We start from the raw sequence: 13,872 nt of genomic DNA on the forward strand, positions 1-13,872 counted from the left end.
ATATATATATATACAGTATGTCCTATATAAAACTATAGAACTATAAACACAATTTCAAATAGATTTTTAACCGTCTTACTTGAAAAAATGTACATTAGTTTTTGATCCTAGAAAATTCAGATAATAATACCTCAGATAAATAAATTCAATAAATTGCAATGTTATGATTCCTGCCAGTTGTTTGTTTTGTTTTATAGTATTTCTTCCAATTTTTCCCCCATCAGAAGCAATAGCATTATTATTTATGTAACAGTCAAAAAGCTATCTGCCAACTGGATTTTGATTCAGTCAGAGGAACTTTAAAGAACCTGAATTCAGATTAATCAATTCAATTCAAATTTATTTATAATGCACTTTAAAAATTATAATATATTAATATTATAATATATTAATATATATATATATATATATATATATATATATATATATATATATATATATATATATATATATATATATATATAATAGGCTATACAGAGTATAAATAAGTGTAAAAATTTAAATACCAAAGTGTACAATTACAGTCAGATCAAAAGAATCTGAAAGAGAGAAAAAAATTAATAAAATAAGAGACCAATTTGGAAATTACCAATACATTTTTTATTTTTTACAAAAACATCACTGGGGCGTCAGAGACCCCTGATATAAAACATGAATGAGGCATTTTCACGTAGGCTACTACGATTGTCTTACACCCGAATCAGCAGTTGTTTGTTTTGTTTTGTTTTGTTTTGTTTTATTCAATTGTATTTTTTTTTTTTTTCTCCAAAGTTTTGGCTATGGTTAAATTGACCCAAAACAGAATCAGTGTTACTATACTAGATAATATTCACCTGTGTAAAAAAATAAATAAAATAAAATAAAATAAAAAATATCTACATGTCTACTTTGTGGTCAAACAGAGGTATAAAGCTACAGTATTTGTTTAACATGTTTTGATCAAGTCTTAGGAACACTTTAAACATTTTTGAATAGGAAAATAAGACGATAATTTCGAAATTGCTACTGTCTATACTATTATTTTTACAGATACAGCCAAACATGAGGGTCAAAAGTAACGCGCATTTGGTGATGCAGCGCGCGCCCGAGAAACAGGAGCGTCACGCTCAGCCTGTCTTAACTAAACCAACCATACCTACCTAGATTTACAAAACTCATCACCATGTCCGCGTCGTTGAGAAAGTTGGTGTCGTGCGCGGTGGCCAAAGGCGTGCTCTGGCTCGTCAGGGACGCCGCGCCATACGGCTGCTGCGGCGCGCGCGAGTATCCTTGTGGAATTGCAGGCGCTTGTTTACGCGATTTCCCCACAAACGCCTTTCCGAGGAGCGCGTCCTCCTCCTCGGTCGTCATCGCGTTGTACAGGTCCAACATGAAGAGCGGTGCCGATGACGCTTGCTTGAGCGGAGAGAAGGGCCTGGGACGGTGAGGCAAACCCAGGATAGAGAGGATTTCTCTCTGGATCTCTCGCCGCTCGTGGTTACGCAACCGCCGGTAAATAAAACTGGAATGCACATGGTTGTCTCCTAAACCGCACTGCACGCTGTGAAGAAATCCCAGACAGCTCCACACAAGTCCAAATGTTGGCGCTCTCATTTTCATCTCTCAGAATGATGCTTTCATCAAGCGTGTGCTGGGTTGATGGTGGCGCTCTCCATGGTGCACCATTAATAATTGCTTTCGGTTGTTTTGTTTTGTTTTTTCAGTTTCTTTGCAAAATCCGCTCCGTTGTCGTGGGTTTGACTTGTTAATGTGCGTTCCTTTATTATCAAATCTTTATTCCTCCCAAATTTAAAACAAACTCCTTTTAGATTCCACAGTGATGCTTGGGTCAAGTGTTGCGCGCTTACCATCTGATAGCTGCTGTGCAATTGTTAGGTAACATCTTCAATCTTGTCATTTCAATGAACTGTTTTATGCAAATGATAATGCCCAAATAGCGTATCAAAGGAGAAAGAACTTACAGAGGACTCTTCTCGTGTATATGGTACCAATGATGCCCTGGGAATAGAGGTGCACACCCTCAGGAGTCAGTGCATGAACTACCTCAAGTTGTGCATGCACCAACAGTAGACCACATTATTGAAAAAGTGTTGAAAGCAGAAGTCCGTCCCACACTCCGGAGGGTTGGCGTCAACCTCTAGCGGGCGTATATATAAAACATCATTGACCTGGGGCATGAATGCAACCTTACCGTGAAATGAGAGACACTTGATATATGAGACCTTTCGTGATTAGTCAAAGGAAAAGCACCTGTCAGCTTTATTTCAAGGCTGCTCAGTCTTTTGGATAATAGCTATCACGACAATTGAGTGCACTTTTCCAAGTAGGTGTTTTGGTCGTGCAGAGTATTTGGAGAAACGGACAACATCTGGTAACTTCTAAAAGCGAAAACGAATGCAGTTGTGAATTGTGAACTGGAATGCATTGAAGCACTGACGTGCACAGAACGGGGGCTGCAGGGGCGCAAGCATTTCCTTCACAAATGTAAAGGTGCCCTTTTAAGCGGAGGTGCCTTTAAGAGCGCAGAGATTTAAGCGGAACGCATATATTAAGGAGTTGCCAACAATGGAAACTTGTACATAAATGTTCAGTATGGTTTAAAAGAATAGTTCATCCATGAAAATTCTCTCATCATTTACTCACCCTTATGCCATCCTAGATGTGTATGACTTTCTTTCACCTGCAGAACACAAATGAATATTTTTAGAAGAATTTCTCAGCTCTTTTGTTCCATACAATGCAAGTGAATGGGTGCCAAAATTTTGATGCTCCAAAAATCACACAAGTCAGCATAAAAGTAATCCATATGACTCCAGTGGTTAAATCCATGTCTTTAGAAGCAATATTATAGTAATATTATATTATTATAACTTTCACATTCTTTTTGTTTTTTTGGTGATTCACATTATTCATGCATATCATCCCCTACTGGGCAGGAAGAAGGATTTCTAGCAAAAATGGACTTAAATACTGATCTGTTTCTCACCTACACCTATCATATCACTTCTGAAAATATGGATTAAACCACTGGTGTCATATGGATTACTTTTATGCTACCTTTATGTGATTTTTGAAGCGTCAAAATTTTAACATCCATTCACTTGCATTGTGTGGACATACAGAGTTGAAATATTCTTCTAAAAATCTCAATTTGTGTTCAGCAGAAGAAAGAAAGTCATATACATCTGGGATGGCATGAGGGTGTGTAAATGATGAGAGAATTTTTATTTTTGGGTGAACTATCCCTTTAATGGTCATCAGGTTTATTAGGGTGAAAATGGGTTAAGTGGGACAGTTAAACTTTATCCCCATTATATCCATATTTATTTCCTTAAATGGTTTAAATTATTTAATAAACTAATCTTTGGAAAGTAAACAATTAACTTCTTGAGTTTTTAAGTTGGTGATGTTACATCGGGATGTGTGACAGAGCTCATTAACACCAGTTGGAAAAGAAATGGTAAAGAAAATGACAGAAAATCGAGGTAAATCTTGTTAATGTTATAAAAAAGTAAAAGTAGACATAATGTTTGTAAATGTTACATGTAATGTTTTATGATCTGAAAGTGTATCAGACAATGTAGACAGTAATTCCAAATAATTTGTAGATATTTTCTAAACAATCATATTTCCTCTGTCCCACTTTACAGGGTGATACTAATAAAGTGGGACAGCATAAAGTATCAAGGCATTTAAAGAGAAGTTATGAGTTTATTATTAACTTACATAGCAGTAATAATGATTAAATGGCAGTATAGTTCAATTCAGTGCATCATGATGTCTATTTAAATGTGTGCAGTACACAGTGTGGTGAACTACATGCAGAAAAAGGAAAATGAATTATTTCAGTTTCTTTTCTTCATCATATTCTACTCTTTATGAAGCAAAAATATGAAATACAATGAATGTAGTCTATTTTCCCTTTTTTGATGATTTGTTTTAGTTGAGCACCTGCACATTTTTGTTGTGGATGTGCATGCTTTGTTGTTTTATATTAATCTTTAAATCTATATACTGTTTAACAGAATTAATATATTCTATTCAAATAATATATTCAAATACTGAACTGTGTTTATCTTTTCCAGAATTTTTTTTTCCCTGTGTTTAAAAACATTACAATGGTTAATCCTAATGGATATTTAATGACAATTAACAATTTTAATTTGTTAATTTAAGTTCATTTAACAAGTAGAAAATGTCATCTTTTTGTAAGCCTTAGTTGCAAACGGAATAAATATACCAGAATTTCTCCCTTCCCTCTCGGGCCACAAGGGGGCCCCCTATAACTGTCTAATTGAGCCACAACAGCTACCTGAGTCTTACTCGCAGCTTTTAGTATATTTAAAAAATTAAAAAGACTTTGCTTTGTGGGGGGCCCCTTGTGGCTCAGGGGCCCTAAGCGGCTGCTTATACCGCTTACAGCTAGAAACGGGCCTGTTCAAAAGTTCTTCCCAGTATTGAGTATTTCTTCATTTTTGCTTTTGACTAAGGTAGGAGACATCCTAAGCTTTCAATTTAGGTGTAATTTCAGGTTAGATGGCATTTGAATCCTAATTAAAAATGCCAAGGAAAGTAACATTTCCAAAAGTGTCCCACTTTGTCCATATTCACCCTATATGACATATGCTGTCAATTTTTCTTGCATTGTGACATAAATTATGAATTAGGGCTTTTTATAATTTTGATTTGTATAAGTATGAATATGTTTATTAATTAGGCATTTATCACCATTTATAACGTAAATTAAAATGCACACTCTTTGGCAAGTACTGGATGAAAGTTGCTCTTTTTATGCATATTGCTGAAACTGCATATATATGATTTATCACTTGTAAATAACCCCATAAATAAATACATCTCTTTGTAAACCCTTAACAAAGGGAATGTCAATGTAAACTGTTATTGACTTATGCTTAAATGCTTGTAATTAGTTTAGCAAAAAAATATAAACTGAATTACTTTTTTAAACATTTTAATTCTAAATATAAATCAATTATTAAGTTGGCTCTGATAGTAAAGTAAAAGCAGCAAATGCCCAGAGTGTACAGATCTAGACAAAGGGTGGCTCTGAAAAAGCTCAACTATAGTTTGATTTGTATAACATTTGTGCTCACTACTGTAATTCCCACACATCCATTTGTGTTTTTTCATAGTCTTGATGACTTTATTATTACTGTCCACATTAAAATAGTGTTATTCTTCTAAAAGGCCTATTACAATAATAATAAAGAATGAGTAGGTGTGTCCACATTTTTCACTGGTAGTGCAGAGATCCCCATGAATCCCGTGAATTACAGCCCCCATCATGACATTCAAATATCTTAAGGTGACAAATTTGAGATTATTTCCAATGATGTCCAAAGGTGAGTTCAGAATTGCATACTACCATACTTCTCTTTCTAGTTCTGCCATATATAGCAGAAAGAGCTCTGCCAAGAGCACAGTTGATCACAGAGATGTTGAAAAGAGCAACAGCGACACCTAGGACTGGCTCTGGGCCTCGGTGCAATTGCAACAGGGCAGCATTTTGATCGCTTTGAGATTTTTTACTTTTGTATTATTATTATTATTTTAATCCAGTATAGATTCACGTCTCATGCACTTTAAACGGACAATTCAGATCATGCATATTTTTTAATGTGTCTTTTATAAAAAATAATAATAAAAAAAGATAATTCACCACCTCGACAAAACTCAACATTAACACTGCCTTAATGGCCAACATTGTTGCGTTATATATCATGTATAGGATTATTTGTATTATTACTTGCAGTCTTAAGTTTTTTCTAACCATACACAAAATTCTGTCATCCTTATATATCACATACTTCAATGCAACCAATTCATTAACATAAATTATCAATCTGATAGTCTAAATAATTGGATTAGGAATTTATTACTTATAAAATTAATCCAAGATCAGTTCATGTTTTATGCAATAATATGTTCAGTTAGGCCTAGAATTTTAAGAAATAAATAAGCTGTTACAAAAAAAAAAATAATAATAATAATAATAATAATAATATTCATTAGGGGGTCTTTCCACATTTTTAATTTTAATTAAATTTTTGTAACTTTTAGTGGTACGTAATATTTTTTGTTATGGGAAATGTTGTAATGTTAATGGGAAATAAAGGAACAACAAGACATTTAATAAAAAAAAAGTTTTAATTAATATTATCAGAAGTCATTCAAACACATGAAAATGTTATAAAAAATTAATCACTGCAAAAATAAGAAAACGTTCTGACAGGAGTAGCTGTAACTGATATCAGTTCTTATAAATAACAAATAATCATACATTTGTAGAAAGGTATGCTTTATTACACTGTACTACACACCCTTCACCAACTAAGAGTAAAAGACAAATGGTCTTCAGATGTGTTTTGCATTTCTTGTTTTGGATTTAGTTTTGACGTGACTTTCATGATAATTTGTTGTAGAAACAGCCAGATTAAGTTAAATGATAAATTCATTTAATTTGCTCTTTTAACATTTAATGTAGTTTAATACACACTCACATTTGTAATATGAAGTGTTGGACAGGGTTCCCACCATTATGGAAAACCTAAATATCAGGGAATTTTAAAATTGATTTCCAGGCCTGTAAATGTTCATTTCTATAGTAAACAATTTTTTTCTTTACAAATTATTTGCTTATATTTATTTATGTGTAATCTTTATAAAATACTAATTAAAAAAAAAATCCTTATCCTTTAATTACAAATGGACGTAAAAGGAAAATCATTGAAAAAAAGGTGTGAGAACCCCGCAACAGCTAAAGGTACAAAAGTTATTATTTAACTCTAAGAGACATTATCATCGGACAGAAGTTTTGAAGTGCTGCAGACGACGACAGTTTGCGTGAAAAGTTCGTGGAGCGTCATGGTTTACATTTAAGATGCAAAAGAAAAGTTTGACAAAAATGGTGACCACAAATGCAAAACGAACAGTACTTCCGGCATCATAAATAAAATGAGATGATTGGCAGTGGACTATCAAAGCCACTAGGGGGAGCTAGAGAGACAGGAAATAGGCTGAAGTCTGGGTTAAATCCACACTGGAAGCTTTTCACAATTATTAATTTCATTTCTTCATGACAAACAGCGTGAATATATCATGGCATATCTCAGCATGTGACACAGAAAAACAAGTGTTGAGGAACTTAAACATCCAAAAATAAAAATCCTGTCATCATTTACTCACCCTCATGAGGGAAAAATTCTCAGTGGCTTCTAACACAAACAAATCATATGGCTTCAGAGAAATTGGTACATGAGTCATATGGACTACATTTGTGGAACTTTTATGGTGCTTGTTTTGTCCTTTTGCAGCTTGATAGCCCCCATCCCCATTCACATTCATTATATGCAAAAGAGTGGCCAGAACATTCTTCAACATTTCTCCTTTTTTGTTCAACAGAAGAAAATAAGACATATGGGTTTGGAACAATATGAGGTTGACTAAATGATCAAACAATTTTCATTTTTGAGTGAACTATCCCTTTAAGTCACGGAAAATCATGGTGTTGGTGTAGGCGACGTCACCGTATTATACACACTTTAAGAGGTACTTCACGTGTCCATGAGTGAGAGACACTCTTGAAACATGTGATCATCCTGAGATTGGCTGGTACTTTTGCCTTTCATTCACTGAGCAACACCACATCAAGACCGTCTGCATTTCAGTCAAAGCTGTTTCAATAGTTTGGCCCTTTACTGAACGGATCTCTTCGCAACATGGCGCTGTAGCACATGGATGGATGGCACACGCCTGGTTGACCGGGCTCACCGGGGTACCCTCTCTTCCCCTCCTCGCCGTTATGACCGGGCAGGCCTGGCTTACCTGGGTGACCTGGTTTGCCGACCCCGGCCGGGCCCATTTGACCTAGAGCAAAACAACGTCAAAGTGATACTATGACAAAAGAAATAATAGGAGATAAATAATAACACTTTAAGATTATTTTAATCAGGCAGTCAGCCATCTGTACATCATTATGAGTGATTACACTGCCTATGTGCCATTAGACTTTAATTACTTCAATTATTAATTAACTGAAAAATAAACATTGTTTAATAATTAGTGGTGGTGCTGTATCTTCTCACCTGGTGGTCCTGGAAGACCTGGATCTCCAATTTCGGAGCGTCCTTGATTTCCTTTTTCACCCCTTTCTCCTGGATCACCTAGAAAGAGCCAGAAGAATTCATTTTGTGCACTTCAATATTTCACACTTGAGACAAAGAGTATGGGATGCATAACATGTAATCCTACAAGAAAACCAGTGTAAAATCCTTTGACAAGGAAGAGAGTGGGGCCAGGCCATCATTACGCACGCCCGGCCGTCATTCGGGCTAATCAGCCAAGGAAACGCACACATGGCAGCTGCATGTGGCTCCCTCTCTCTCGAACTGCCACATTCCACTGCACTTATCCCTCTCCTCAGCTGATTAGCCTGATTGGGGGCCCAAAACCATCAAGACTTATAATTAATTCATATTCTAAGTAATGGCCAACATCATCCAATCACTGCCAAACATGTTAAAATAAAATTGTACATTATAAAATTCTGAATCTATGTACTGATTATCATTGTCCCATGTCTGCCAAACATGTTGAGTGATCCAGACATCATATGCAGCCTGAAACTGAACTTTTGGTCAGATTTTACGAGAGAATGCCCTTGGTTGCATAGGAAAACTATAGGATGCTCCCTTGCTCCCTTGCTTCCTATTTAGTGATTGACTTAACCTCCATGTGCTGTCTGTCTGTCTGCACTGGTCTCAGAACAGTTTGAAATGCATCTTATTTTCATCCTAACTCCATATAAAGCCTCAGAAAGCAAAAAAAAAAAAAAATTCTCAATGTGAAAATGCACAGCAAATAGAGGATTTCTAATGAAAAACTAGTGCTATTTTTCAGTATAGTGTACATTGTGTTTAACAGCGTGCCGTTTCGCAATAAACTACTCATTTTAAAAATGGCATATAGGATGAAACTAGAGACTCAAACAGGTTTCAATGTAAAAAACTTAATTAGGCTTCTTCCCAGATGTAGGATTTTTGGTGTTTCTCCCAAAGACAAACTCCGCTGTGATCTGCACATGTTGTTTTGTCACATGACTCTTACATCGAAAGTTTATCCCTTTAACAGCCCAGATTCTTCTGAACTGGGATCAGTTGGTTTAAATGAATTTAAATTATGCGTTGAATATTGCGAAGCCAAAATAAAACATCCACACGGAAGGATGCGGGGTCTCACGAGGTTATATATACTGAATATATCAATAGAAAGCTGAGACCTTGTCACTTCAGTGAATAAAGTCAAAATGTGATTTTGAGTCATTGCAACTAAGAATAAGGGAGCAGGTCTGATATATATTAAATAAAAAATCTAAACAAACAAAAAACTGTGCTAACATATTTCATTCATTTATTTCATATGAACAACCAGCCAGTAACTGCACTGCCTGATTTATGTGTCAGGAGACTTAAGTACAGCATGACATAACATGGTAAATGTTCTTGGTTCATTTTGAGCTATACATGACAGAGATCAGATTCATAATGTAGACTCAAAAGAACCAGCTCAGAGGAGTCATTCATTTGGGAATCACATTACACTGGTCATCGTCTGTGCTGTAGATTCAAAACTCCGATCCCAACCCTACTAATAAACCCATGATAATCAATGAAAAATAATAGGACACTTTACTGTTGCTCTGTCACAAGTAAACTTCTGTATTAGCTTGTGCTTCTCTGGTCAACTTAGAAACTTTCTATTGCAGCACTTCTAAGGTCTCTTTGTGATTAATCACTTGTGCTTTATCATTGCCTATTTGTAATTCAATTCGGGAAAAAATGTAAATTGATGCTGATAAATATTTTACTTTGGAGCTATTACCTCTTACTACCTTAGCTCCTGAGGGAGAACAGTAATAAAGGAATTCTCAGTTTAAATGTAGTTTACTGTTTGCAATAAAAAGTAATCATGCCCAAAAGTGAAAGATTACATTCGATTTAGTTCTTCACGTAGTTATGAATACGTCCTGGTTACTTTCGTAACCTCCGTTCCCTGATGGAGGGATAATAAGCTGAACTGTGTTACATGGACTGGCGGTGCGAGACGGGCAGACCGCTGTGTGCCTCGTAGCCAGAGCACCAGGCCATCACCTAACCTCCCCCAACGCTCTTATGAGCGTCAAATGGTCCCTTCGGGGACAAGTCGACTGCCCAAAAAATAGGGACAGGCTAGCCCAGCCGTGACCTCTTTTCCTCTCTTTTCTCCCCAAAAAGAGTGGAATTTGTTTACTGACTGGGGGCCATAAGTGTCTATGTCGGGGGGGTGTCATTACCAAGGGGAAAACACTGCGGAGACCACACCCCGCCCAGAGGGGGGGTAAGGTATTTTGAGTGGAAATACGTCACATGGTCTTACCGAGTCTTGTCGGAAGTATGTCATGTGGAGATGTCCCATGGTAGGTCCTACCCGAGGGGGGAGGAGCTCTACAAACACAGTGACCGGGGGCAGAGGAACCTCTGCCCAAGGAAGACACAGTTTACCGACAGGGAAACGATTTAGCAGAAGATATATCACATGGGATCACCTATGGGGAACCAGTGCATGTGGAGCACCTTCCCTAGTACAGGGCTTAGTTAGCACATGTACTGGGCCAGCAGCGAGTTTCTCCGCAAACTCGTCTGCCACAGGGCTAAGGAGGAAAGTCATCCAGGAATCACAACTTTGTGAACACGACTGGGAGTCAAAGTGCACGTCTTCACCTCAGGGGAGGGGAAAGGCGCTATGTGCAAGTGGTACACCCGGTCAGCTGTCCCAGAACTTACCTGCTCGTACCTGACAATACACGGGACGAGACCGGCTCAACCCAGAGATCGTAGAACCTCGCAAAGTGTTGGGTGTTGCCCAGCCCACTGCTCTGCAGATGTCTGCTAAAGAGGCACCATTGGTCAGGGCCCAGGAGGCCGCCACACTCCTAGTAGAGTGGGCTCGTAGCCCCACGGGGGGCGGCACGTCCAGAGCATGATATGCCATCATGTTGGCATCAATGACCCAGTGGGCGATCCTCTGTTTGGAGACAGCGCTCCCTTTCTGCTGACCGCCAAAGCAGACAAAGGGCTGCTCGGAGCTTCTAAAGCTTTGCGTGTGATCCAAATAGATGCGTAAAGCACACACCGGACACAGCAATGCCAAGGCTGGGTCTGCCTCCTCCTGGGGCAGTGCTTGTAGGTTCACCACCTGATCCCTAAACGGGGTCATTGGAACCTTGGGCACATAGCCCGGTCGGGGTCTCAGGATCACGTGAGAGTAGCCCGGACCGAACTCCAGACAGAGAACGCCTGCAGGTCACCTACCCTCTTGATGGAAGTGAGCGCAGTCAGGAGGGCAGTCTTCAAAGAGAGTGCCTTTAGCTCAACTGACTCCAGGGGCTTGAAGGGAGCTCCCCGTATACCCTGAAGGACTACCGAGAGGACACCACTTAGTGAGCAGATGCCACTTCAAGGCATACAGACACCTCGTAGAGGGAGCCCTATCCTGAGTGATTGTGTCTACCACCACGGGTGGTAGGCCACTTAGGTCTTCCGCATCCCATCCAAGGGCCAGACATGGAGATTCCAGAGGTCTGGTCGCGGGTGCCAGATGGTGCCCCGTCCCTGAGAAAGAAGGTCCTTTCTCAGGTCCTACCGAGGGGTGCCTTGATCAGGGTGTATCATAGCGAGCAGTGGGAGGATTCCCAGGAAGCAAACAGGTCTACCTGCGCTTGACCGAATCGACTCCAAATCAGCTGGACCACCTGGGGGTGGAGTCTCCACTCTCCCGAGCGTAATCTGTCATGACAGCGCGTCCACTGCGGTGTTGAGGTTGCCCGGGATGTGAGTGGCTCGCAGTGACTTGAGGTACTGCTGACTCCAGAGGAGGACACGGCAGGCGAGTTGTGACATGCAACGGGAGAGTAGACCGCCTTGGCGGTTGATGTATGCTACCGTCACCATGTTGTCCATCCGGACCAACACATGCTTGCCCTAGATCAACGGCCGGAGCCTCCGCAGGGCGAGCAGTACTGCCAACAACTCGAGGCAGTTGATGTGCCAACGTAGTTGTGGGCCAGTCCAAGAGCCGGCGGCTGTGTGCCGTTACATACGGTGCCCCAGCCTGTCTTGGAAGCATCTGTCGTAACCACGATGCACCTGGAGACCTGCTCTAGGGGAACCCCTGCCCATAGAAATGCTAGGTCGGTCCAAGGGCTGAAGAAGTGGCGACAGATCAGCGTGAAAACCACGCGATGTGTCCCGCGGCGCCATGACCAGACTTGAGTCTGAAGCCAGTGCTGAAGCGGTCTCATATGCATCAACCCGAGAGGTGTGGCCACCGCTGAGGATGCCATATGCCCCAGGAGCCTCTGAAAATGTTTCAGTGGGACCGCTATTTTTCGTCTGAATGCCTTCAGACGGTTCAGCACCAACTGTGCACACTCATTCGTGAGGCGAGACTGAGTCCAACTCCAAACCGATCAGCGCTCTGGGCCCAGGAACCAATCGTCAGGCTGCGAGGGTTATGGGGGGTGGATGGTTCCACTGCAGCTTGACACACGCAGCTGCCAGGGCAAGCATGGCTGCCAGCTGCGCATCAGGCTGTGACTGGGTGACCGCACCCGAAGGTGGGAGCCTAGTCGAGTCCTCAGCATCAGACTGGACAGCCTGCTCTCCGATGCTGCAATTGAGAGCTCATCCACTTTACGAGCGCTGAAACGAGATTGCGAACTCGCCCTGAGACGAGCCGGCGGTCTCATCCCAGCGGGGCAAACGAGCATACTGGGGAATGGGAGATTCGTGGGGAGTTACCCGAAGGAGTGGCTCCCACTGGGGTCCCCAAATCGCCCCCAGTTCTAATCGATGCGGCCTCAAACCCGTAGGTAGAAGGACCGAGGCGGGGAGCCACTGGGGTGGTCTTTCCCTCTAACGAAGAAAAAACTGCAACCTTGCCATGGTCACGCTCTCGCAGTGAGAACATGACCCGACTCGGAAAGAGCCCATCCAGGAATTCGATTTGGTCAGAGAGATGTGGGAAATGTGGTGAGAGATGCTGAACATGTCGGCAATGCTGACGAAGGTCGTTGCTGACTTGGAGGATCTTGCTGTGATACGTCCATCAATCACTGCCATCATGACCCGCTTGGCTCCGAAGAGAAAATCTGAATGAATGGTTGCGAGCCAGCTCCTTTAATACCCGTATGTCCGGGGGAGTGGCATGCAAATTCCACTCGCCAATTCCCATTGGCCTTTTTTCAAAATCAGAGGTGTTTGGGGCTCCCAAGAGTGACCCCTAGTGTCACTACATCGACACAACGTCGAGTGAGTGACAGATAGGGAACTATTTGTACTGTCTGACACTGTGTTTACACCAGATGCAAGAGCCCCGACACAACACAATAAAACTAGGTTTTATTATAGTCAACAAATACTCTCCCATTATAGTCAACAAAGCTGTCTTCACTGGAAGTACCCATTACTTCAGTCTACGGACCCCCGTTTGAATTTAATTTTTTAATTTTTTAATTTTTTGATGCAGAGCTACTCCAGCCACTTTATTTTCCAAATCCATCTGAAATAAAATGGTTTTATTTACAATTTAATACACTGTAATACAGATTTTGATTCATCCCAGTGACATTACATATTAATGCCAGAAGGTGGCAGCAAATGAGTGTCTTTTATGTGTTATGATTTAGTTTTCGAATCATTGACTGAATCTGATTAGTTAAAAAACAGTTGTTCATTACTGAAACAATGGAAGTGAATGAGAACAATATATTTATACAAAAGATGCATTCAAATACACTGATTCATTCACATATGA

General features: G+C 40.1%; 2 protein-coding genes across 2 annotated transcripts in view; both read right to left on the reverse strand.

Moving 5' to 3' along the window:
* The window catches only part of LOC127413619 (bone morphogenetic protein 5-like), a 72,765-nt gene extending 70,788 nt beyond the window's left edge, over positions 1-1,977 (reverse strand). Inside the window, exon 1 of the mRNA XM_051650899.1 lies at positions 1,140-1,977. Coding sequence (XP_051506859.1) covers positions 1,140-1,599 — 460 coding nt within the window. The 5' untranslated portion in view covers positions 1,600-1,977. The remainder of the gene's footprint in view (positions 1-1,139) is intronic.
* A 4,203-nt stretch (positions 1,978-6,180) lies between these two features.
* The window catches only part of LOC127413606 (collagen alpha-1(XXI) chain-like), a 123,839-nt gene continuing 116,147 nt past the window's right edge, over positions 6,181-13,872 (reverse strand). The window contains exons 28-29 of the mRNA XM_051650879.1: positions 8,106-8,183; positions 6,181-7,887 (exon numbers count right to left, since the gene is read on the reverse strand). Coding sequence (XP_051506839.1) covers positions 7,700-7,887; positions 8,106-8,183 — 266 coding nt within the window. The 3' untranslated portion in view covers positions 6,181-7,699. The remainder of the gene's footprint in view (positions 7,888-8,105; positions 8,184-13,872) is intronic.

Source organism: Myxocyprinus asiaticus, chromosome 23 (genome assembly GCF_019703515.2).
Source record: "Myxocyprinus asiaticus isolate MX2 ecotype Aquarium Trade chromosome 23, UBuf_Myxa_2, whole genome shotgun sequence".
In the NCBI taxonomy this organism is placed as follows: Eukaryota; Metazoa; Chordata; class Actinopteri; order Cypriniformes; family Catostomidae; genus Myxocyprinus; species Myxocyprinus asiaticus.